Source organism: Orcinus orca, chromosome 6 (genome assembly GCF_937001465.1).
Source record: "Orcinus orca chromosome 6, mOrcOrc1.1, whole genome shotgun sequence".
NCBI lineage: Eukaryota > Metazoa > Chordata > Mammalia > Artiodactyla > Delphinidae > Orcinus > Orcinus orca.
The window spans coordinates 93303061-93328828 of NC_064564.1; the positions used below are offsets into that span (position 1 = coordinate 93303061).

The following is a 25768-nucleotide window of genomic DNA, read 5'->3' on the forward strand; positions in this document are numbered from 1 at the left end:
ATTATTATTATTCTACCAATTAAATGTAATACTCTTCCTGTCTCCAGTCTCTAACTTCTAGTGCCCTTACATACTGCTGCCATATTAATATTCCTAGAGCTTCAATCATGTTAATCTCTTATTCAGAAATCAGTGGTAAGAAGATAAAATAAAAGTCTCTATGTCTTACCCTGGCATTCAAAACCATGATCTAGTATTGAACTAACGTCTAACAAGTTCTCTTGGATGTACCAGATGTGTCTTGGTCCCTTGAACCTGACATATCATCTGGAGGGCCAGAAAAGAGCTAGTTCCTTGTTGGCTGTATTGCCTGCTCTGATGATCCACTGGGGAGAAATGCTCCATGCTGCCCTGCTTTTATGCTTTGTTTCCAGGCCCCTATCCTGGGTGAATATGATACCGAGTATGGCCTTAATAGGCCCTGATAAGAAGCCCCTTCTGGTGAGTTTTGCAGCTTTGTATTACCCATAGTATCTTGCACAAAGTGGGTGTTCAGGAGTATTAATGAATAAACATTATTTCAGAAAACAGACGTCTTAGATTGGTGCCTAGTGATAAAGGCACCCTTAGGCTTTTGAGGCAGCTGTTTGCAAAATAAGTTAGATGAGGCATTTTCAAAGGTAATAATAATGGCAGCATCAAAAGGCATGGCGATGGAGGATGGAGAAGATAATAATTTAAAAAAGCAAATAGAAAACTATAAAATTGTAATAGAGAGAGAGCCTTTGGTGTAGGGGCCTAAACACTTTAATTTTAACAGCAACCCTAAGTTGAAATTTCTGAATTTCTCAAAATAATCTATATTGTTTTTTGGATTGGTGACTTAAAACTGGAGGTACAAATTGATTTGGAAGGAGCAGATAATTTTTATTATTATCTGTGTCCATTTGTTGTTGCAGCTATATTTCTATTAGAAAATACACAGTTCTTTGACCTCAAATATATAGCTCTCAGTCATTAATTTCAGAGAGGTATATCTTTAAAAGATAATTTAGGTTTAAGTGGGAACTTTCCAAATCTGTAAGAGAATTGTTAAACATCCATGAAAGAACCCTAATGCATGAGAAAACTGCAAAGCTCCTAAACGAGAACATAAGGGAAAGCTTCCTTATATTGGATGTGGCAATAATTTCTTGGATGTGAACCAAAAACACAGGCAACAAAAGAAAATGTAGATAAATTGAACTCATCAAAATTTAGAACTTCTGTCAGTCAAACACAATCAACAGAGTAAAAGGCAACCCATGGAATGAGAGAAAATGTTTGCAAATCTTTGTATCTGGTAAGGGGTTAATATCCAGAACATATAAAAAACTCCGCAACTCAACAGCAAGTAGAAACTTACAACCTAATTAAAAAATGGGCAGGGCTTCCCTGGTGGCATAGTGGTTGAGAGTCTGCCCATAGAATGTACAGCACCAAGAATGACCTCTAATGTAAACTGTGGACTTTGGGTGATTATCATTGGTCATTGTAGTTTTATCAGTTGTAGCAAACATACCACTCCAGGGTGAGAATGTTGATAATGGTGGAGGCTGTGCATATGTGGGGGGTATGAGGTATACGGGAAATCTTTTTTTTTTTTTTAATTTATTTTATTTATTTTTGGCTGTGTTGGGTCTTTGTTTCTGTGCGAGGGCTTTCTCCAGTTGCGGCGAGCGGGGGCCCCTCTTCATCGCGGTGCGCGGGCCTCTCACTGTCACGGCCTCTCCCGTTGCGGAGCACAGGCTCCAGACGCGCAGGCTCAGTAGTTGTGCCTCACGGGCTTAGTTCCTCCACGGCATGTGGGATCCTCCCAGACCAGGGCTGGAACCCGTGTCCCCTGCATTGGCAGGCAGATTCTCAACCACTGCGCCACCAGGGAAGCCCTATACGGGAAATCTTGTACCTTTTTCTCAGTTTTGCTGTGAACCTAAAACTAATCAAAAAAAAAAAAATCAAGTCTTAGAAAAAAATAGATTGCTATATGACCCAGAAATCCCACTTTTAGAAGAATTGACAATAGGATTTCAAAGAGATATTTGCACACTCATGTTCATTGCAGCATTATTCTGCCAAGAGGTAGAAGCAACCTAAATGTCCATTGACGGATGAATGGATAAAGAAAATGTGGTATATATCAATACACACAATGGAATATTAGTCAGCCTTAAAAAATAAGGAAATCTCGGGCTTCCCTGGTGGCGCAGTGGTTGAGAGTCCACCAGCTGATGCAGGGGACACGGGTTCATGTCCCGGTCTGGGAAGATCCCACATGCCACGGAGCGGCTGGGCCCGTAAGCCATGGCCGCTGAGCCTGCATGTCCGGAGCCTATGCTCCACAACGGGAGAGGCCACAACAGTGAGAGGCCCGCATACTGCAAAAAAAAAAAAAAAAAAAAAAAAAAAGGAAATCTTGTCATGTACTATAACAGGATGAACCTTGAGGATATTATGCTAGGTGAAGTAAGCCAGTCACAAAAAGACAAACACTGCATGATTACACTTAAATGAGGTATCTAAAGTAGTCAGATTCTTTAAAGGTAGAAATGTGGTTGCCAGGGGCTGGGTGGGAAGGGGAAATGGGAAGATGGTGTTCAAGGGGTATAGAGTTTCAGTGTTGCAAGGTAAAAAATTTCTGGAGATCTGTTGCACAACAATATACATATAGGTAAGACTGCCATACACTTTAAAAAATGCTTAAGATGGTACATTTTATGTTATGTGTTTTTACCACAATTTTTTTTAAAAAAGAAGGAAATCCTGACCCATGCTACAATATGGATGGACTTTGAAGATATTATGTTAAATGAAATAAGCCAGACACAGAAGGACAAATGTATGATTCCCCTTATATGAGATACTTCGAGTAGTCAAATTCACAGAGACGGAAAGTGGAATGGTAATTTCCAGGGGCCATGGGGAGAGACGAATGGGAAGTTACTGTTTTATATATAAAGAGTTTCGATTTTGCAAAATGAAAAGTTCTGGAGATGGACGATGGTGATGGTTGCACAACAGTGTGAATGTACTTAGTGCAACTGAACTGTACACTTAGAAATGGTTAAGATAGTAAATTTTTTGTTATGTGTATTGTACCACAATTTAAAAGTTCATGAAAGAGAAGGACCCTGTATAGGGTAGTAACTTTTTTTTTCTTTAATTAATTAATTTATTTTTGGCTGCATTGGGTCTTCGCTGCTGTGTGTGGGCTTTCTCTAGTTGCGGTGAGCAGGAGCTACTCTTCGTTGTGGTGGTGCGAGAGCTTCTCATTGCGGTGGCTTCTCTTGTTGCGGAGCACGGGTTCTAGGTGTGCAGGCTTCAGTAGTTGCAGCACGCAGGCCCTAGAGCACACAGACTTCAGTAGTTGTGGCATGCGGGCTCAGTAGTTATGGCTTGCAGGCTCTAGAGCGTATGCTCAGTAGTTGTGGCGCATGGGCTTAGTGCTCCGTGACATGTGGGAACTTCACCGACCAGGGCTCGAACCTATGTCCCCTGCATTGGCAGGCAGATTCTCAACCACTGCGCCACCAGGGAAGTCCCTGGGGTAGTAACTTTTTTAATGATAATTTTAAACCTTATTTTAAAATGCAAGGTAAAATAACATTTTTCTTGCCAGAATGAAAAGATAATATAAATCCTTTTCAGAGTTTTAAGTTTCCATGACAACGTTTGAAGGTACTTTTTAGCACTTAACCATCCATTCATGTGAACTTTTATTACCTTTACAAACTATTTAAAATCTTTTTAAGGAAAAGCTCTTAGTTCCTGTAGTAATATAAGAAATGCATTTATTAGGCAAATAATATTTCCTCAATTCTTTGTTTCTTTTGGACAAGAAAGAGGAGATGTTTTCTTGGACACTTAAGTTCGTGTAATGCTTCTGTCAAATATGTCTGACTAGAATAGAAAGCTTGGAAGAAATAGCTGGAAATTAGATTAGTTATGTGAAGATGCTGCCATATTACAAGGAGCTTTAAAAGACAGGCAGATTTCAGATGAATATAAAAGTATAAGTTTTAGTACATGAATTGAGTGGTAGGTGTATAAATGTGCATTTTATTATTTTGATTCATAGTTTATATAGACACAAATCATAAATATATGATGCTAGAGAATAAAACAATGTAACAATTGCCTTTAAAAAATTAGAGTTGCCAAATACCATAAGGACTCAGTATTAAACTTCTTTGGTTCTTTGTTTATCACCTTGCTGCAGTGGTGCATGAGTTTCCTGGGGGCAGGATCATGCTCTATTCATCTCTGAATATCGAAGCCCTAATATAGGACCTCACATAGCAATTATTCATGTTTTTTGAAAGCATAATAGACTGAATTTCCCTCTTCATCTCTATTGTCACTTAATAATTTCTCATTCTCTTAACATACTATCCTTTGCTCAATTCTGTATCCATGTGAGTTGCCACCAACAGGCAAATTGTTTAGCTTCAGTCTAACTAGAATTGCTGTGAAATCAGTTCTTTTTATTCATCTCTAAATAATTCATCTTATTCATTCATTTATCTCTCTTATACATACTCTCCAAGGATTATTCATGCCTTTTATTCTCTTAAGCTCTCTTGTTCTTCCTCTTTCCTAACCTTATGCCCTACAGAGGAAACTAAAACCATCTGGTGAGAGCTCCCATCTGAGTTCTTATTTTCAGCAGAGCATGAACCCAGCAATGTTTCTTCCCTCCGGTTTCTGATGAAGAAGTTTCTTTCCTCCTTTATTATCATTATTTTTGAAAACTCAATAATGTATACATTGTAGGGGGGGAAAGAATCACCCTCCCTCTGAAACTAACTTCAGCTTTACATGAGACTTTCATCTCAGCCCAGCCAGACCATGACAGGTGGTGAAGGGAAGGGAACATAATGCCTGCTCAGATGTTCTTCCCCTTCCTCTCCCCCTTCCCTGATTCTGGCCCTACCACCACCTCTGGCCTGTAGTCCACCCTTCACTTTATTCCACTGTCCCCATTGTTGAGCATGGGCATCTGAGTCTGAATAGGTAAATCAGACTTAAGCCCTGCGTTTTGTTTCAACATACCATTTATTGGTACCTACTTTGTGTCATGCACTGTGGCAGATGCTTTACATGTCATTTGATTCTTTCCACATGCAGTCTAAATTCTAAACCAAAGTTTAGAAATGAGAATAACCTGTAGGTTGGGGGCTGGCTGCACGTTCTCAGTTGGTGCTAATATTTTACATGGAATTCCTTATTTTCTTTTGTATTACTCTTATCAAACTATTGTATCAATATTTATTTTGTTTTCCCTAACACAGTAGTAAGATGACAGAATTCTTATTTTCCTTTTGTTTGTGTCCCATTTATAGCACTCCTATTTAAGAGTGCTTCTTCAGTGTACTGTATTTTGTATAAATTCTGAGAGCTTTATGACCTGCCAGTTGGACCATGTTCACATTTTGAGTAGAGCCATGCAGCTTGGTGCTTTCTCAGTGATCACTGCTGAAAATCATGAAAGACTATGTGATCCATTCGTATAAGATTTATGAATACTAACAAGCCTTTTGATTATCATTATCTGGTTGGTAAGTGTAGAGTTAGTATGAATGGACGACCAGATTATTACCCTCTTTTTTTACCTGGCAGTAACACTATAACTTAAACCACAGAGAGTATGTATTCTTTTTGGCCACAGTGAATCAAAAGATTGGTCTTGATACAATTTATAAATGAATGAAACATACAACCGTAGCAACTGATTTAATTGCCTCCAAGTCAGAGACCAGCAAGGGAAACTTGATTGTTAAAAAGGGGAGGAAAAAATCCTTAAATTTAGTAATGCAATTTTAACTAATTCCTTTATTCAACAAATAACTAATTATGTGCCAGAGAGACAAAAACAAGGTACAGTCTTCTCCATCTTTAAGGAGCTTGCATTAGAGTAGGCAGTCAAACTTCTCTTTGTCCTCCACAATACCTAGTAGAAGTCTTGTACATAGATGGCCAAAGTTAATTCACTCAGCAAATATTTCTTGTGTGCCTACTATGTGCCAATAGTGATTGACAGGTGATGTCATATCTACAGCTGGTTAATGGTGCTTCTTGGGAATTGTAAATATGTCCATCCTTTTCACTGGTTACTAGAAACTGAAATTGGAAAATTGTCTTGCTTTCTTCTGGCATGTAAATATATAATGCTTTCCTAATTAGAGAGAAAGGGGTTAAATTAATTAAACTTCTCATAGCAATGTAATTTGTTTTTCATAATGAAAACTGTTCTGCCTCAAAAGATTTTCTTTTTTCTTTCTTTATTTTTAATTTTATTTATTGATTGATTGATTGTTGGCTGTATTGGGTCTTTGTTGCTGCGTGCAGGCTTTCTCTAGTTGAGGCAAGTGGGGGCTGCTCTTTGTTGCGGTGCATGGGCTTCTCATTGCAGTGGCTTCTCCCGTTGTGGAGCACGGACTCTAAGCGCACGGGCTTCAGTAGTTGTGACACGTGGGCTCAGTAGTTGTGGCACACAGGCTTAGTTGCTCTGCAGCATATGGGATCTTCCTGGACCAGGGCTTGAACCCGTGTCCCCTGCATTGGCAGGTGGATTCTTAACCACTGCGCCACCAGTGAAGTCCTAAAGCCGTTTTTTAAGGACTGTTTTTTTCTCTTTGTATAGCCTACAAGTATTATTGAGATAGCAAATCAAACAAAATTTTTAAACAAGAATTAGCCTCCAACTTGCCAATTCTTTGTTTCAAATAATTTGATATTTTAGACCAGTAGATCTTAACTAAGGGTGATTTTGCACCTGCCACTGCTGCCCACCCCCACCCCCCCACCCCACAAGGACCTTTAGTAGTGTCAGGAGACATTTTTGGTTGTCACAGCTGGGTGAGAGGTTACAGGGAGGCTGCTGGCATCTAGTGGATAGAGACCAGGGATGCTGCTAAAACATCCTGCAAATGCACATGACAGCCCCATACAACCAAGAATTGCATTAATACCATGGTTTAGAAATCCTGTTTCAGATAGTGTACTTTGTAGTCAATGTTGAAAAGCATATATCATTATATATAACATGTAACACCAAACTATAAGAGACTAAAAGTAATTATTTCTGTCTGTTTTATTTACCAGATGGCTTTTGAGTGCTGTCTGTATGCCAGGAGATAGGAGTGCCACATATTTTGAAGGCATAAGGTCCCAGTTCTCAAAGAGCTCACATTCTAAAGATAGAGATGATATGTAAACTAAAAAATTATAAAATAATATGCTAAGTTTTATAATAGAGCTAAGAAGTAAATAGCTTTGTTTGGGTGCATCAGAGAAGACTTGACAGAGGAGGTAAAGCTTGAGTAGTTTGTAGAAATTCTGCTCAAACTTGGAACACTCATTAAGATGCTAGTTAGGAAAGGACAGCCCAAGCAGAGAGAACAGCATGTGGAAAAGCCTGGAAGTTTGTGAAACAGCAAGAATTATAAGTAGTTTATTATGCTTAAATGAAGCTGGAGTTTTAGGAAGAGGCCTGCCTTAGGAGGGCCTTGAAGCCAAGGGGTTTGGAATTTTCCTGAGGGCAGGGATGTAATACAACTAATGCCCAGTTTACAGAAATCATTCTGAAGGTTGTACACAGGATGGAGTTAAGAAACCCTCTGAGAGAATAGTTTAACTGACCCGATAAGAGATCGTGATGGTCTGAAATAAACACAGAAAGATCTGATTGTTGGGACTTGGTATCTTGAATGTTTTGAATAGTGTGGGAAGACGTAGATGGAAGATGTAGATTAAGAAGATATAGGATGACTTCCACACTTCATCTTGGGGATTTTATGGGTGCTGGAGCCATTAACCAGGGTAGAATTAACACGGGAGGAGACAGCAGATTTTAGAGAGTGGGTGATGGAAAAAAGTGTTTTCAAACATGTTATCTTTGCAGTATCTGTGGACCATATGCTTTTTGCCCAGGAGCTTATTGAATACGTGTCTGATTATGATTGTTAGAAAAGACACAGAAGAAGCATTGTAGCCTAGGAGTGAAGAACTCTGTTTCTTAGTAGTTTGCCAGTGATTGCTTAAAAGGCCTTGGAAGTATGACTCATTTTTTTCATCTGTAATGTTTGGAGCATGGTGATGCAAACATACCTCTTAGGGGTGTTGTTATACGTGATAGTGAGCTAAAGAATAAATAATTGACTATTAAAAGGCATTTGATATATTGTAGTAGTTAAACATTCTGGGGACTATAGCAACTGTTTACCAAGATAGATGTTTATATACCCAAGTTAGGTTCCTAAGATCACTCATTCTGATGGCCTTTGAATAACACTGGCTGAATTGCATGGATTGCCTCTGGTGTGGTTTAGATAAGCTTTTGGTTTTTGTTTTAGACTTTTCATTACTCTAGCATGGTTTTTCCCTGATTTTTGCATTAGAAGAAAAATGTTGTCTTGCTGTTTATAACCAAACATCATATGTTTATACTTCTACTATTAAAAAATTATAAAATAAATACTACCTTAAAAGAGTTCACTAAAAATGCATTAGCTAATAAACATGAAAAGAAAAACAATTGTAAAACATTGGTCATTTCTGGGTTGTTTTAATGTTCTTCATTGAGGCTTCTCTGTCCATGAACCCTTTGAGCAGGAAGCAATATAAGGTTTCTTCTGATTGTTACTACTAACACATTGTAAAGATCTTTTTTCTTTAATCTATTTAGTACAGGATCTATTTAGTACTGGCCTCTGTCCCAGAATACCATCAGAGATAAGGCTATTATCCTTTCATTGAGCATTATCCTGGGAAAGTCTTTATAAAATTGAACTCTGTTGCACCTGCTGACCTCCTTTTTTAAATGAAAAAAGGGTGGGGATGGAGATTATGTTCACTGAATTCAGATGGAGCAGTGTGTTTGACAGCACTGACACAATATGCTTTAGTTAGGGCCTCTTATATTGTGCAAATCGATTCCACCTTGGACTCTGAAAGAAGTAAGTTGACAATTCAGATTAGGAAGTTGATGATCACGTTGGGTGCTCTGCAGTTATTGGCACAGTTGCTATTTTTTCATGAGCAATTCTATAATAGGACTCCCAGTTATTTTAGAATTAATCTAAGATGTTTGCTTGCCATTGCTGTCATATTTTCTCTAAAATTGCTATAAATAGTATCTAGTTCCATTGTCTTTAAACACAAAAGCCTAATTTTAGAAGAGTTAGATGCTTAATATTCATGTTTAACTTAAAAAAAAGAAAGAAAGTCATTAAAATGAAGAGAATGATTGAAAACAATTTTAGAAACTTAGTTTTCTATTGAGTCTATCTTAAGAGCTGAAGAAACTTTAAGAACAGTGCCATGTAACTTTCAAGTATCTCTTTAAAAATATTTTACACTGTCAAGTTACTTGAATTATTTTTATATAAAATAGATGCTACATGTATTTATGTAAATGTGCTATTAAGGCCCACGTATTCAAACACTTAGCAAGTTGGCTGCTGGTTTATGGGCAGCATTACTGAATTAAATGCAGGTTTGTGGCTTTCTAAAAGTGCTTTTGATTGAAAGGACCAGATATAAATGAAACAAATCTCCCAATTTTGTTGTCCCAACAAATCTTTTTTTCTATATTCCCTTCTAGTTCCTTCTCACATCCTCACATGATGTTTCCATAATGAATCCAATGTTAAAGTCTGCCTTCACATTATAATTTAAACATTTTCCATGGTGATACAGTGCAAAATCTCATTATTGCTATGATATAAATGCAAAGCTATTCTGTTTGTATTTAGTAATGAAGTATTTGACCAAATTAGTAACCTTGTAAGCACTTCAATTAATGAAATACAAACAGTTTACATGATATAATGTAGTAGGTCTCAGCAAAATTAGAACTAAAGCCTAGATCTCCTTATTTAACAGTATCTGTTGTACAATGAATCTTACAGTATTCTAGTTGCTGTGTTATAAAATTAGCAGGTCAGTTAAATAAGACTTATCAAAGATAGGGTGTACTGTATCCATTTGAATTTTATGTATTATTTAGATATATATTAGCCATATAGTCAGAGAATAACCAATCTAGGACTGAATTTAAGCTGTTTTAAACTATCTGAAAACAGGGAGTCCTTTGATCAATTTATTGATTTTATCAATTAATTCAGTTTATTTACAGTTACTGTTTCCTGCCTTTTAAATAAGGAAAAAGTAATATATTATCTGAATGCATATGTGCTATATGCAATAATTTTAAATATTTAGTAATGGAGAGCATCAGAAGGAGAGATGGCATATGTAGCTGAAGATGGGTTTCGTAGTCAAAGAGATCTAGGGTTTAACCCCAGCATTACTGGCTTAGCAGCTGTGTCACCCTGGACAAGTTATTTACCTTGTCTCTTAGCCTCTATTTTCTCCTCCGTCAAGTGGGCTTAAAAAGGCCTACCTAATGGAGTTATAGTAAATAATATAATTTTTATATATGTTGAGAGGAGAGGCTCACCCCACTGCATAATAGGAGGAAAGGCCAGGTCCTCTATCTATCCCAGCCCTGCTCTTGGCGTGGGGAAGAGAACCAGCCTCAGGAATGGGCTGCTTTCAGTCTAACCCTCAGAAGCACTGGGGCTGGCAAAAACTCTTGGTTTCTTCAAGAGGATATTTTTATCATGTTTCTTTGGTTCTGTTGTTTGAAGACATTCCTAAACACAGTTTGGTCAGTTACAATGAAAAGTTGACTCTTTATTAAAAAAAAAACTATGTGTATTTGTATGTCATCTTGTATAGGGCCTGATATATGGCACTCAATAAAATTAGCTCTAGTACTTATTGTTATTACCCTTAATATTATTAATTAAAATTTATATATAAGTTACCAGAGAAAAATCTGTTTCAAATGATTGAGAATTGATACTATAGACCAAATCAGACTTTTATTAATTCTATAATGTTTGAAAGTTGTATATGTTGAGTTAATATTAACCAATAAAATAAAGTGAATTAATAGAAGAATTTATTTGGACTCTGTTCTGCTAGCTAACATATAGCTTTTCTTTCAACAGGCTCAGCCCTATGCAGCTACGACCTAAAGCCTTCTGAATATACTACATCATCAAAAGCTTCTGTTCTTTGCCCCAAACTGCCTGTTCCAGCGAGGTAAATTTTATTGTATTTTGTTATCTTGTGACTTCTGTTTTTGTAGGTAGATTTTAAACTGTATATGTTTTTCTGAGAAAAGAGTCACTTGATGATACCTGTTGCCCAGTTTCAGTGCTTTTACAACAAAATTTTAAAAGTAGTAATAGAAATGACATTGTGAATTTCACATCATTTTAAAACACACACACACACACAGGCAAATTACTTTTCTCATTCTCAGCTATTTTAAATTTCTTTTGGGGGCTCACTTTTTTTTTTTTTTAATGCCATAGTTTTTAAGTATACAAAGCTGCTGAATCATTATAAAACCCACAACAAAATTGGAAGCCAAGTCTCACACTCTCCGAAGATTCTTTGAAGTTGGCCATACTTACTGGTATTATTTTAAAATTTTCTTTGTAAGTTTAAAAAATATGCCAATGATTATTCTCCATAGTTTATTTCAAGCTCTATCCTTTAGGTACATTCTCTATAGTAAGCTGTTTGTCTTAATCAACAAACATTTATTGTTAAGTACCTACTGCGTGTAATGGATGCAAAGATGAAACAAGAAATGTTCTTTGTTTGGAAGGATCTCACAGTAGTTTTAAGTAAAGCAAATTTTAAAATTATAAATTGATTTTTTTAAAAAAGGAAATAAATTCTCAAGCATTGTGGAATATATCCTCAGAATTAGGTATATAGTTTTTGGAGCATGTCTGATCTTGAGAACCTTAGCATATATCACTAACCATGTATGACATGAGTATTTCCCAGGAATATTGAATCAAAACCACTTTTTACTGTATCTCAGTATGTTATAGCAAGCTATTAGTTAAAATTCTTATCTTATGTCTCCTTTCCTTCAACTTGCTTATGGGTGTTACTTGCGCTTTATTAACTTGAATTTGAAATTTTCTGTTGAAAAGACGACAAAGGATATATCAGTTTAATTGATTTCCAGCTCTTTTAGTACTGTCAAGTTGCTATTGAAATTAAAATTTAAAGCCTACAGACATAAAAATAATGGGACTGTTTTAAAAGATACTAAGTAGGAGGGACCTACAAATTATGGGCTTAGACCAGTAGGTAGGGAAACTCCATTCATGAAAATTGAGAATATTAGGGAGGCTGAGACAGTAAAGAAAGGAGGTTCTTTGAATAGAGAAAATTATCAATGTAGAAACAAGAAAAGCTCTGTTCTCTATTCAACTGCTAAAACCTATTTTAAATGCATACTTTGAGTATAGAGTCACTATTTTAAGGCATAAGTATATTATAAAAGGATAACCAGAAAGCCGTGGTATGAGAATGAGGTTGCTCTGCTCTAGTATAATATGGGTGGGCAGTTCATACTTCAAATCCTCCGGCACCTCTGACCTCTGACTCTACCATGTTGAGGACTGCCTGTTCCTGGTTATCCTGGGTGATCCAGTCTTGGCTGCACATTCATGGACATCTCACATACAGCATCCTAAGGGCATTCACTAGGAGACAAAACGTAGTATTAGGGGCTTGGGTTTTAGAGATGGACAGGCTTGGCTTCTAACAAGGTTATCCACTAATGTTTTAGTAATCCAAGATGCAATGATGAACCTAAACCGTGTGAAAACCGGCTATGTACTATATTTATATTGTATTTAAAGATCCTCACATCTTACTTAGTCGTTCACCGTCTATCACTTTTGTCTGAACTCACGTTGTTGGAAGGTAAAAGAGAAGCAACAGTTGATAGAAGGAAGGCAAATCAAGATCTTGTAAATATCATCTGGTATTTGGCAAAGTGAAAGGATCAAAAAACAAGAATAAATTTGTTTTAATAAAAAACTTAGGGCACTACCCTGTTTCACACACAGTGTTAGATACCAAATCTCCAAAGATGAGTAAGACCTAGTCTCTGTCCTTAAGAAACTCTGTCCTTAAAAAGAGTAGGGACTATGCTTTGATTGACTTTTCTATATGTACCAGAAGACCAGCACTAGGCAAACCTGTGATGCAGGCAAATGGCCCTCAGCATCTTTTATGTCTCCTTTGCTGTCTCCCTGGGAGCACAGCAGTGGGACAGAAAGAACTGAACTTTGAGTCCGGATAGGCCTGGGCCTGAAATCTGTTCGACCACTTTCTATTTGTCAGCTTAAGCAAGTCTGTTAAGCCCTCAGTAAACCAAGTTTTCTCATATGTAAAATGGGACTATCAATACCTCTCCCATGGAATTGTCATAAGGATTAAGTAAGATAATATGTGTTAAATATTCATTATTGTGGTTGGCATTTGGCTTAGGAACTATTCTAGAGCCTTCCAACCTTCCTGGGTACCCAGGAACCTTCTGCAGCTGAAGGTGCCTGTTTTAAAGAAAAGCAGTTGTAAACTAATTTGCAATAAAACATTAGTGCCACATAATTTCCAAATGGTTACTATTCCTAAGAGCTTTTGAATTTTAAAAGCAAATGCCTAGAAAGGGCCATATTGTATCCAAATTCAGAACTCTACTGGTGACATGCTAAACATAGTAGCAACAGGGAGTCTAGCCAGCCCTTATACTTACAGTGCTTAAAGGTTTGGGTATAGCTAGAAAAAGTTGCAATACTAGAAACAGATTTCATAAGTTCAGTTTATTCATCAAACATTTATTTTGGTACTTCCAGATGCCAGAAATGGTACTTGGTGTTGAGGAATTAACATGATATGGAAATAAGAAAATAATAGCCAAGAAAAAAATATTATCTATATTTTTTAAGTGAAGGATTCAAGGTGAATTAACATTTATAAATCATCTATTGGATGCCAAGTACAATATTATGTTTCTCATATGTACTATCTCACTTAACCCTCACGAAAGCCTATAAGGATACTGTCCCTAATTTATAGATGAGGAAATAGAAAATAAGAGGTTAAATGGGTTGCCCAAGGCCACACAACTAATTGTTGGGAATCAGAATTTGAATCTAAGGTCTTGTAAAGTCTATACCACAGTTAGTTTGAAGGGAAAAAAGGGAGTATAGGAATGAAAGAGGAGAGAAAAGAAATAAAATGAAATGTGTGAAAATCACTGCACATTGCCATTAGATTCTTGATTACTTATTTCCTCCCTTTGCTGTGCTATAGAGATATTGCCAAAACCCTTTATTTTTATTCTTTCTTAAATAAAACTTTTAATGAGAAGTCTTGTGTAATTGCTTATTTATAACCTGAAGTTTTAAGATAATTGTGTGAAGTGCAAACTCCTATCTTCTCTTACAAAGGCATATGGACAAGATATTAGGCATTGTTTGTCATCATACTTTGAGGGAGCTCATTAACTGTGATAGTCTGGACTTAAAGGCAAATGGGCAATATGTTTGCCAAGGTAAGATACAATTTTCCTATGAGTGGCTAATTTTAAAAAAATCTTTAAAAGACTCATTATAAATTCATTTTGTTCTTGTTGACTAATGTTTCAATAAAGTGAAACAGCATCGGTTCCTAATGAAACAACACTGACTTCTTAAAGATTCAATATTCTGTAGGCTTCAAAAGGTAGAAAAACTTACTGTAAATAGAATACTTTATGCTCGTTCTCTTAATTAAGAAGCACAGAGTGTGTCATTTAGGTTAGACACTAAAGTAGAAGTGATCTCATATACTAGGTTCTCAGAAGGGTTATTTTCTGAGAGGTATATGAAATCAGGTAACATCTTAAATTCATCGTATCACATGGGATTTAAATGGTAAAATATAAGACAAACCATTTCAATGCCATGATTACTAAAATTTTTTAAAATAATAAAATAAAATAATTCAAACAAAATAATTCATGACTAGTCAAGTTGTTTCTGTTTGGGAAAGAGTTGAGAAAAAGAATGACAAGGGAATCTAGTACTTTTCACTTTAAAGCTAAGTATTTAATTTCATTTTTGCTGTTGTGTCCAGATATTATCTTTGGTCTTGTTTGCCTTCTATTTCTGTTATTCCTTACCACTAAGAGCAGCTTTTGACCATTTTGACCATCAGCTAAACAGTGTAATCAGCGTGTGCTATTTTTATACCTTTAAATTTAGAGCTGTCAGGTTTTTTTTAACTGACATAGATTGAATTATAAGGCAAGGGACTGTTATTTTATTCCAGTTCTTTGAAAGATACTTGTACAAATACTCTTTCTAATTGGCCAAGTGTTTATATACAGTAGACAAATGACTTGAAAGCGTAAGTTCAAAACTGATATTACTCAGCTTTTCCTCTTAAATACAAATGAAGGATTAGAATTTTAAGACTATAATCTTTCCCTTTTCAAATCAGCTATCCTCATTATAAGTATGAAAAGCAGAAAAATACGAAAGCTGGGCATCCTGCTTCTACTAATTTAGAATCATTGATTTATGGGTAGACATTATTATTATTATTAAGATGTGAAAAGACTTAATAGAGGACTTACTTCTACCCTTTCAGCTAACAGAAGGAGGGACTGAGAAAGAGAGATGAAGTGACCTGTGTAATGTAAGGAGAATCACCCAGGGCTTTTGAACCCAAGTCCAGTTTTTCTTTATCACAATTTCCACTCTCTTTTGGAAATGATGTATATTTCTATTTGAGTATAAAAATACATCAACATCCTGTTAGGATATGGGAGATTTAAGTGGAGCCACCTCTGGACAGAGGATAAAGTTTACGGTTATATGACAGGAAAAAGGAAACAGGGGGGCAGGACCAAAAAAATTGGTGGGTTTTAAAAACAGAACATCAGTATCCTTAAGGTGGATGTATTTTATGTTCAAGGTTGGAGGCTTGAGTTAAACTGAGATGACATCAGAGATGTAGGGTAATAAAGCAGATGAAGATGTAGACAGTCATGGAGCAGAGAGGACTTTAGTTTTGAAGGACAGAGAACCAGCCTTTTAGTTAAAATACGGTTAAAAGTCCTTAGACAGGGACATTAACCTGACAGGGACAGTATCTAGACAGTATCAGGAAAAAAATAGTTGTAGGTCACAACACATTTGTCAAGTTTAGAGGTTTCTGTCCCAAGTTAGCCTCCATTGAGTAGGAACTTCTAGTTAATCTTTTTTCATTCTTTCCTGTAATATTTCTAACTAAATCCATATCACCTAAAAGTATTCTGTAATTTAATGTCTTTTTAAATCATTAGTAAAACAACTTTTGGTCAAAAAATGGTGACTTACATACCTGTAATTCAAGCATTACTCAGAATGCTCTGGCTTTCTGCACTTTGTGACAAAATATCAAATCTTTGGTATTGTCTCTCACCAACACCATTTTGGAGGTGTATACAAATACACCCACACATCACAAAGGCAATTTTTTAAAAATGAACATGCACGTCATCATCATTTTTGGATACATTTTACTTTAGAGCATAACTAAGGTAAGGCTAGATCTTTAAAATTATATTATTTTATTTTGCTCCATGAAGTTTAACATCACGGAAGATGTTGCTTATTCTTACTCCCAACGGTGCTCACGTACCAACATTTAAGGAAAATCAATATATAGTTCACTTATATTCTTACTTGATAAGAAATATTCTAATTGTTTTTTGAGGAAGGAAACAAAGGTAGTGTTTTGCTTTGGGTTATACAAAGTTGCTTTGCTGAGATTAGAAACCTTGGGATTTTATTTGGTGTTCAACCACGTAATCTTATTCACTAATTTGACCAAAATACAGTGCCAATCAAGAATGAGAACACACTTATTTCAGTCCAGTCAAAAGTGTTATGTTACACTGTGACTGATAGTCCTACAAATAATTCTGACAATGTGGGATTCGTGTTAGTAATGACTAAATTTTAACTTAATGCACACATAAATGTGTGTTTGTGCATAGGCGCATGTATGGGCTCTTTTAGAATCCAAATAAGTCACAACTGAGGGCATGTTCATAGAGCTTTGCTTAAAATCTCTCACTGATTAGTGCATACATGTTCTCAGAAGCTAAAATGGAACCATGTTATAACAAGCTATATTTATGTCATGGTTTATACATAGCTATGTTCCTTCACAACTGAAAGCTGCAGTCAGTATAAACCTGATATAATTGATTCCCTCTTTTTTGGACACAAATAATCTCATAATAATAATAACATACAAAAAGAAAAGAAAATGGCCCAGAATCCCATGACCCTAACAAATCAGAGATTTTTCATTTCTTTATATTTTTTCCTGTTCTCATTCTTATGTATATATCTTTTATACAGAGATGTAATCATCACATTAGATATCAATTTTGGGGTTTTTTCCCTTGTACTGTTAAATCATAAGTTCTTCCATACATTAGTATTCAAAGTTATTGTTTCAAATAGCTGCATATTATGCTGTATGTTGATGTCTTGGTATGACTACTTTGTATGAGTTATTAAGCTTGTGCCCCAAATACCTTTTTTAATCTAAGGTTTTGTATGCTGTTCTGAGAGAAGAAATACTCTATTAATGGTGGCATGTTTCAAGCAAAAGTATGTTTGTTTTTATTTTTAGATAGCTTATGGCAAAAATTCATTTTCAGTTCAATGAAGTATATGTTTGTAAGTTTTGCCATCTGCCCCTTGATTGATAGATGTGTAGGCTGAGGAGTTTAAGTGTTTGGTTTTGCTTTTAGTATGTGTGTATGTGTGTGTATATGTGTGTGTGTTTCTTTTCAGAAGGGGAGGGTAATGTCTTCTGTTGGAATATGCACTCCACCCTCTGATAAGGCTTGTGGTAAGATGTGCATCATGCCCCATGACGGTCATCTTCATAGCATTAAGCTCACAGCTCTTAGCTCCCATATGATGTGTGGAGGGTGGACTGTATTGCAGTCATATTCACCTTTCATTTGTGTGTTTGATGTGGCATTTATATTAAGTAGGAGTAATTTTTTTTCTGATTTTTTTTTCTTGTGTCACCAGTGCACCTATTCCATTCTTCCATCGCTGTGCTCCTGTGAACATTTCCTGCTATGCCAAGTTTGCAGAGGCCCTGATCACCTTTGTCAGTGACAATAGTGTCTTACACAGGCTGATTAGTGGAGTAATGACCAGCAAAGAAATTATATTGGGACTTTGCTTGTTATCACTAGGTAATTGTTTTTCTCATTATTAGCTATTGCATAGTACTGCAGTAGAAGACTGTTCTTTTAACCAAAATATGAATACTGCTGGGGATACTTGTAAATTGTTTAACTTCCCATAGCCAAAATAATTGTTTCAGAATATATATAGTTATAAATAGATACATATTTTTAAAAGAATATAATATATCTGAAACTCATTTCCCTTCTTTTTCTCTCATTGGAGAAAACTGGTGTATTCCCAAACTTTGATTACAAAGCCTATAATAACCTTTAATATGATAATAGGAGGTTTCTAATATCAGCACCCCTTTGTTTTTAGTTTTGATTCCAAAAGGCTTACTTGCTTATAAAAAGAGGCTACATATTCTCTTTTATATTTCCATCAAAGAGCAAGATTTCTGATATATTATGTTTGGATTATGTAATTTTTTTCATTGCTGCAATTAATATCTGTATTGCTTGAAAAAGTAGGAAATCTCCACTTGTTAGCCATTTAGTTTTTTGGTCAGTAAATAGATAATAAAATAAATAAAAGCAAATAAATTTTATTTTCAAGATGTAAATTCCCTGTATTATCCTAGAACTATATGTAGCCATATCAGAATTTATAGACTTTTTTAGTTGGGAGAAGTAAACTGTAGTAGGAACCAAACAACTATTTTGTTATATAAGTAAAATGAGTGTTTATGCCTGTTAACACCAATTATAGTCATTGAGAAGTCTAGCTATATTTCTGTCTTGTCATTAGAGAGTATTTTCTTTTTGCTTAGGTAGTACTTGACTCAGTTGAAATAATGCTGTCCATATGAAAAACTATTTCTGTGATATTTGAAACGCTCCCATCTGTTTTTGGTTCCTGTACATTTATTGCAAATGTGAGTACCTTAATAATGTTACCTAGTCACAGATCCCAACCATTTATTTGGCTTTGCAAATGGTCCAAGGAAACTTGATTATTAGTCTAGCTTTATTTAAAAATTTTTTGATTTCTGAAATAGTTGAATACTTGAACCAAGAAAAAAAAATCCAAACCTAAAATAGTGTTAATAATGTTGTTAAGCCATTGGAATTCCATTTTTTATTAGAATGGTTTACTTTTGAGGTTTAAGATATTTATTCATTTATTTGTGAAATGGGACTTTAGATAATTAAAGATGAACAAATTATGATTTCAGAAATGAATTTCCCCGTGCAAGGGTTAAATCTTTTCAGTTTCTTTTGAGATTTTCACTCAAGATTTTGGCATGTTGGAATTTAGCCTGGGGTGGGTAGAGGAGTTGGTTAAATAACTCAAACTAAGCTTTGCTCCTTTTTTGAAGAGCTTCTTAGTCAGGACCCCTGACCTCAGTTGAGAAGTAACGTCAGAGGAATTTTGGCTTCAGTAGTTTTCAGGATATTATTCTATAGAGTCAGACCATTTCTTGGAGTTTTAGAGGAGAAACAACCAGAAAAAGATAATATACCATCTGGCTTGTTGACCGAACATCAGAGAAGTTGGTCCTGAAACGCATAGGTGACTCAAGGAAGTGTAGCACCTAATTTAACTGATGTCTGTCTACATGTGGTAATTTTTCCGGTCACCAACACGGCATGTCATTCTCTACACTTTGTGTGTCAGCATCTATGTTTGCATGTGAGTTTTGATGTCTTCCTGTGGCAAATCCACAACAGTTCTGTGCTGTTTTTGAGTCACCATATACATTTGCATATATTCTTTTCTGTCATTTATAAACCCAGTTAGGTGCCTTTGGTTTTAAGTGATGCTGTTCAAGTGGTACAAGTACCAAAGTCAAAGTACAAAAGCAGCCAGTTTCCTTTCTTACCTAAATTGGAGTCATGAACTTGTCAAGAGCAACAAATTATTTCCCTAGGAGAAAACAATTGAAAGAGTTTCTCTTCATATTTTCTAAAGTTTTCAAATGATATTCTGTGTGTTCTTTATCTTCCCTGCAGTTCTGTCCATGATTTTGATGGTGATAATCAGGTATATATCAAGAATACTTGTGTGGATCTTAACAATTCTGCTCATCCTGGGTTCACTTGGTAAGCTGCTTATTCCTTTGTTTTTTAGTAATTAGAATTGAGAGTTCAAGTTTGCCTTTAACAATCCCTCAATTCAGAACTGTTTTGGTTATTTTAAATAATTTTCCTCTTGTAAGGCCTGTGAATTCATTGATAAAATGTAAAGACAGGCAAGTGGATTACATTTAAGTTAGTTCACTGTGAGATCACTAAATCAAATAAAATGGGAAGGTCAGTGGCTTTTGGAATGAGAGCAAGTGATATTTTTAAAAGGGGGCTAACGTTTTTCTGTCAATATCAGTTGGAGGGGGAGAGTACAACTGAAAAGAAAGGAATTGAGCCTCTGTTCTGCTCCTGCTTTTGAATTTTCACTTGATTCTTCCAGTGCTCCCTGCCTGGCAAATGAAGGGACCCTTTCTTTTTATCTTGCACTTTTTTAAGGCCTAAATCAGCCACTCTAAGGTGTTGAAATTCTTTCTGGTTGAAAAGTGTTCCTGGCAGGATAACTCTGTCGGGGTGGGGGTTTAAAATTTTGGCAGGATAACTCTGTCGGGGTGGGGGTTTAAAATTTTGTTACTCATTTTTCTGTCTATTGACATTCTATTTTGTTTTCATTTTAGTGTTTCTAATGAAACCTTCTGGGTTTTCTGTGTTTATTGTCTTAAAAAAAAATTTCCCCCTCCCAATTATAAATGTCATACCTACTCATGGTATCTAACTACTTCCATGGTAGAAAATAGAAATATAGGAGAGAAAATAAAAGTTTTATTTCACATGCTACATCTTCTCTTTAAAGAGTATTTACTTTTGCCTTTAAAAATGTCATAATTATAGGGACCCACCTTCAGTTCACCAGTGTTAGCATTTGGAATCCAGACCTTGATATTCACATATATATGTATGCGTGTGTGTGTGTGTGTGTGTGTGTGTGTGTGTGTGTGTGTGTGTGTGTATGTATATAGTATAAAAACGTTTTAACCCAATATGAAACTCTTTCAGTAGGAGAATTTGCCACCATTACGTTTACCTGGTATGTTTGGTCTTACTGATGTCATGTTTTATGTTTTCCTTAAATTTATGCTTCCTTATTTTGTTTTCCCTATCTTTGCTGTATGGAATTGTGTTTTCTTTGGTTATTTTCACCCTGGCTTTGGATGGTATAATTTTATTTTCACTTCTTCAGTTGGTAACCCATACATTTTCAGAAAATATTCTTCAGTCTAGAATTCTATAATTATTAAAGGCTGAAATGAAACAATACTTGTTGAGGTCCCCCCCCTTTAAATTTAGCATAAACTTTCCTTCCTGTCTAATCCTACTCTCTTCTGCCCACTCGCACTTTTTAGCTCTTGTTAAATATTCTGAGTGTTCGTTTTTCAGGTTATTATTAAACTTAAAATATTATTTGTTGTACTATATCTTTTCAAAGAATTTTGCTTACCTTTGCCTTGAGGAGTTTCATAATTATATTTATTTAAGTTCTCCTGTCCTGATTTTAGTGAGAACTACTGGTCCTGTTTTTATTTTTATTTTTTTTTAATTTTTATTTTATATTGGAGTATAGTTGATTTACAATATTGTGTTAGTTTCAGGTGTACAGCAAAGTGATTCAGTTATACTGGTCCTGTTTTTATAAAAGTTCATTCTTGAGTTCTAAATTTCAGTTCATATTTGTTTTGACTGGAATCTGAGTTCAAGTAACTTATTCATGAAAGACTTATGGGTTGTAATATTCTGAATTCTTGGTTATCTAAGATTGCCTTTGTCTTCACATGTGAATATTGAATTTGTTGCATATAAAAGTCTTAAGATACAGTATATTGCCTTATGTCTGTACTTCATTTCAGAGAACAACTTTGAGACCAGTCTAAATTTTGTTCCTGTGCCCATAACCTATCTCACTTACCTAGATGTTTATATAATTTTTAACTTATCCTTACAACTTAAAATTTTTGTCTAGTTCAGAATCTTAGTTTGCCTATGATCTCTTTTTTTGGGGAATCTTTTTCAACTTTGAAAAGTTTACTTTATTTCTATACTTGTTTCTTGTTTCCATCCTGGTGGTTTTCTCTTTAAGATCCTTCTTACTCTCCTGCTGTCATCTCCTAAATTATCATTTTAATCCTTTTGTCATTTTCTTTACATTGAGGAAGAACTCTTCAAGTTTATCTACCATATCACTGATTTTGTTTTCCTTGGTGTCAGTCTGTACTTGACTACTTAATTTTGTTATCCCAATTTCATCTTATTTGTAGGTCTTCCTTCTCTCAGCCATCTTCCTTTTCATTTCAGTTTGTAGCCTTCAAATCTAATTCTGTGTTTAGATGATGTCTTAGTCAGTTTGGGCTGCTGTAACAAAGTACCACAAGACTGGATGCCTTATAAACAACAAACATTTATTTCTCACCGTTCTGGAGGCTGGGGAGTCTAAGATCAAGGCACCAGCAGATTCGGCATCTGGTGAGGGCCATCTTCCTGTTTCCGGCCATCTGATTGCTGTGTCCTCATGTAGCAGAAGAGGGAAGGAGCTTTCTGGGGTCTCTTTTATAAGGGCACTAATCCCATTCATGAGGGCTCCACATTTATGGTTTCATCATCTTCTAAAGGCCCCACCTCCAAATATACCATATTGGGGATTAGGATTTCAGTAGATGGGTTTTGGGGAGACACAGCATTCAGTTCATAACAGATGGATAGCTTTTATAATAAAAGTAGATTTGAGTCCCAGCTCTCCCACTTACCAAGTATGTGACATTTGGCATGCTGCTGAAATTTCCTAAATTTCAGTTTCATCATTTGCAAAGTGGAGCTAATAATACCCACTTAATAGCATTGTGTTTAAATGTGGTTGCAACTCTTTGTGCTAATTCCTGGCACAAGTTTAAATGTTTAATTAATGATATCTACTGTGGATGTTATGAACAATGCCCTTGATGTCATCATTATTATCTCATTCTATCTTCCTTGAACTTCAGGCTTTCTCTCAACTTTTTATTTCTGTTTGTAGAGAACGTATTTTATCCCATTTTTTGAGGATATTAAACAGTTTTCCAAACAGTTTTCTTGTACCTTCATGATTCCAAAATGGAAGTAGCCTTTCCCTTTCTCTGAAATATTCTTCGTAGACTCTTGGTCGTTTTGGTTTGTTTAATCATCTTCCATAGAAGAAAAATTCATGCTTAATATTTGCCGACAGGTAGTTGGAATTTCCCTTTGACACTATTCACTCTTAACCTGAGTGCACATGGAGGTCTGGTTGATTTGCATAGATCTCAGCCCAGTTGCTTCTCTCCCAGGCATTCATCTCATCCACCGATACATACACATCTCTACTCTGAATCTTCCGTTTCCTTACCGTGGCCTACGAGGCCTTGCAGTATGACCTGGTGTCCAGCTCCCTCTCTGCACACATCTCTTACTGCTTTCCCCATTGCTCGTTGCTGTAGCTCTAGTGGCCTCCTCTTTTCTTGCCTGCCAGGCATGGCCCATATCAGCATCTTAGAACTTGCTGTTTCCTCTTGCCTGGAACACTCTTAGATAGGTTCGTAGATGGCTTTCTCCCTGTCTTTGATTCTTTTGCTCCAATATCGTCTCACCCCAGTGAGGCCTTGCTTGTATAAAATTGTAATGCTTTCCCAGCGCTAGCACTTTCTATCCCTTACTGACAGCTTTTTTCTTAGATTTAATATACTCTATTTTCACTTGTTTCCTTGTTTTTTTTGTTTCCCCATTACTCTGTACACTGCATGAGAGTTGATGTTGGTTTTTCACCGCTCTATCCCCAGCCCCTAGAACAGTAGGTGCTGTAGGCACTCAAAGTGTTTGTCGAATGGGTTGAATGAAGGTGTCCAAAGCAGCTCTCTTATATGGAGGCAGGTCTGCCTCCCTCTTCAGTCTAGATCTCAGAATCTCTGAACCAGTCATGGAGATAAAACTTCCCATCCCTAGTGCCCACCGCTCTCCAGCTATCAAAGATTTCCTATTTTTTTTTTTTTACATCTTTACTGGAGTATAATTGCTTTACAATGGTGTGTTAGTTTCTGCTTTATAACACAGTGAATCAGTTATACATATATATATGTTGCCATATCTCTTCCCTCTTGCGTCTCCCTCCCTCCCACCCTCCCTATCCCACCCCTCCAGGCGGTCACAAAGCACCAAGCTGATCTCCCTGTGCTATGCGGCTGCTTCCCACTAGCTAAAAGATTTCCTATCTTTGTTCCTACCTTTGGTGGGAACTACTCATTTGATCTTCATTTATTCATTGTACAAATATTTCATCAACTGCATGAGTGTATCCTCACTAGGCACTAGGGTTACTGTACAACAGAGAAGATCTTTGCCTTCCTCAGCTTCATTGCTGATTTCTGTAACCCTTACTTGCTTCCCGTAGGCTCCCTAGTTTAAACAGGCGCTGAGGCTCTCTTCGTGACCAGTTCCTGTCAGGGGTGTCTGTCCTTGCTGGCTCTCTCTCAGCTTCAGAGTCGATAATAAATACAGTTAAAGGAAGTTTATTTGATACAGTGAGAGATTTGTAAGTGCCTAATGTGGAAGATGTAAGTGGAGTCATTGGCGTTCCCCTTATGCTGGCAAAAAGTTACAGCCACGCACCTCCCAGCCAAATGGATTGTTGCTGTGTTAGTCCACGTTGATGTATAGGAAGGGGCCAGAAAATTGAGGATTTATGTTACACATTTTCTTGTGCCAGTTATTGCAAAAACAATTTTTTTTTTTTGTCTCCAGGTGGCACAGGTGTACTATGGTGGCTATATGCAAAGCAAAGAAAGTCTCCCAAAGAAACAGTTATCCCTGAACAGCTTCAGGTAGCTGAAGACAATCTTCGGGCCCTCCTCATCTATGCCATTTCAGCTACAGTGTTCACAGTGAGTACAGGCCTTGGTGTATCTTTCAGGTTTATGTTTTAATTTATAGATCATTAATGAAGCAGAAACTCATGCTTAGCCATTGCATGCCTAACCATGATCCCTATTGGATGAAATCTCTGCCCCACAGTGTAAGACATACTCAGAAGGCTTCAGAAGGCTCCCCTAAATGATGAGTGCTATTTTATGTGACATTTTATTATGTGCTGCCTGCTTTTTGAAAGGGAATTTTCACCTAGAGTATTAATTATCATTTTCTAGTAAGAACATACATCTTATTGTCATGAGATAGTGTAATTATAGAAAAGTCTATTAAGAAATAGGCTACCTAGTGTCATTCCATCTACGTATTCACTAAGTATTTCCCATTTTTCCCTTTTAAACTTTTAACAACATTATTTTAAAAAGAGAGGTGAGCTTCACTAACTAGTATAATTATTATAGTAATTGCAGTAAAATTATTCATTAACATGTGGTTCAATAATCTATATTCATATCTTTGGTTCATCTCCTTCTCCTCTCTGAAAAAAGGGGAAAAAAATCTCAGTCCACTTCTTGGAGCAATCCCAAGCTTTTCATTGAGCATTAGAAACTAAAAATAAAGCCATCGCAAAACCATTGGTGCCAAAAGATTTTTGTTTGCTATCATTGTACAAATATTTATTAATCATCTTTTAAGTACAGTTCTCTGCGCCAGGTGCCAGGGCAGAGTGGGGAGTGACAAAGGATAAATTTGACATGGATCCTGCTT

At 36.1% G+C, this 25768-nt stretch overlaps 1 protein-coding gene across 7 annotated transcripts in view; it reads left to right on the plus strand.

Annotated features, from left to right (window-relative positions):
- The window catches only part of SLC44A1 (solute carrier family 44 member 1), a 215801-nt gene that overhangs the window by 99475 nt on the left and 90558 nt on the right, over window positions 1-25768 (plus strand). For all 7 annotated transcript variants that reach the window (XR_004484063.2, XR_007477859.1, XM_033431227.2 and 4 more), the window contains exons 5-8: window positions 10998-11091; window positions 17949-18118; window positions 20066-20155; window positions 24878-25017. Coding sequence is in view for 5 of the 7 variants with exons in the window: in XM_033431227.2 (XP_033287118.1) it covers window positions 10998-11091; window positions 17949-18118; window positions 20066-20155; window positions 24878-25017 (494 nt within the window). In the remaining 2 variants the exon portion in view is untranslated. The remainder of the gene's footprint in view (window positions 1-10997; window positions 11092-17948; window positions 18119-20065; window positions 20156-24877; window positions 25018-25768) is intronic.